Source organism: Fulmarus glacialis, unplaced genomic scaffold (genome assembly GCF_000690835.1).
Source record: "Fulmarus glacialis isolate BGI_N327 unplaced genomic scaffold, ASM69083v1 scaffold39249, whole genome shotgun sequence".
In the NCBI taxonomy this organism is placed as follows: domain Eukaryota; kingdom Metazoa; phylum Chordata; class Aves; order Procellariiformes; family Procellariidae; genus Fulmarus; species Fulmarus glacialis.
The window spans coordinates 1-1,030 of NW_009233277.1; the positions used below are offsets into that span (position 1 = coordinate 1).

Below are 1,030 nucleotides of genomic sequence, written 5' to 3' on the forward strand. Positions count from 1 at the left end.
CGACCCCTACATCGCTGTGGTGGCAGGGGCCCTGGCCACCTGCAACATCCCTCTGGCCTTCCTGGAGCCCACCATCGCCAACTGGATGAAGGAGTCCATGGGGGCCAGCGAGTGGGAAGTGGGCCTCACCTGGCTGCCCGCCTTCTTCCCCCACGTGCTGGGCGTCTACGTCACCGTCCGGCTGGCCGCCGCGTACCCTCACCTCCAGTGGTTTTACGGGGCCCTGGGCATGGCCATTATCGGCGCCAGCTCCTGCCTGGTGCCAGCCTGCAGGAATTTCGGGCAGGTCATCGTTCCCCTCTGCGGCATCTGCTTTGGCATCGCCCTGGTGGACACGGCCCTGCTGCCCACGCTAGCCTTCCTGGTGGACGTGCGACACGTCTCTGTCTACGGCAGCGTCTACGCTATCGCAGATATCTCCTACTCTGTGGCGTACGCCCTGGGACCCATCGTGGCCGGCCAGATTGTGCACACCATGGGCTTTGCACAGCTCAACCTGGGCATGGGGCTCGCCAACGTGCTTTACGCCCCTGTCCTCCTGTTCCTCAAAAACGTCTGCCAAATGAAACCCTCTCACTCGGAGACGAACATCCTCCTTGAAGAAGGACCTAAGGGACTCTACGACACCATCAAAATGGAGGAACGCAAAGGCATAGGCAAAAGCCACCGGCCAGCAGGCGAGACGGAGGAGAACGGTATGGACTCCTACCGCAGAGACCTGACAGGGGTGTCTGAGGAGGACTCGTCAGACTATGAGTACAGTTAGGTTCCCCCACGCAGCCCAGCCCCAGGAGCAAGGAGGAGCGTGTGGGAGAGAGGGAAAGGGGGGGATGAAAATGTTATTGCGTTATGTTTCTGTACCGATGTGCAATATATACAGTTTAACCTTTGTCATGATGTAATGGCTTTCTTCTTATAGACTTATTTTTAATCAATATTTCGTTCAGCATTCTGGCAAGGTGGAGCGGGTGGGGAATGGGGGAACAATTCTGAAGAAAATAATCATTGGCATAAATCTGAGGAGGGGTAT

General features: G+C 57.2%; 1 protein-coding gene across 1 annotated transcript; it reads left to right on the top strand.

Moving 5' to 3' along the window:
• Window positions 1-4: 4 nt before the first annotated feature.
• Window positions 5-766, top strand: SLC18A3 (solute carrier family 18 (vesicular acetylcholine transporter), member 3; the record flags this gene model as incomplete). The annotated part of the gene is made up of 1 exon (XM_009585270.1): window positions 5-766. A coding segment is annotated over one exon (762 nt), but the record flags the coding sequence as incomplete, so codon positions are not given.
• Between the last annotated feature and the right edge of the window lie 264 nt (window positions 767-1,030).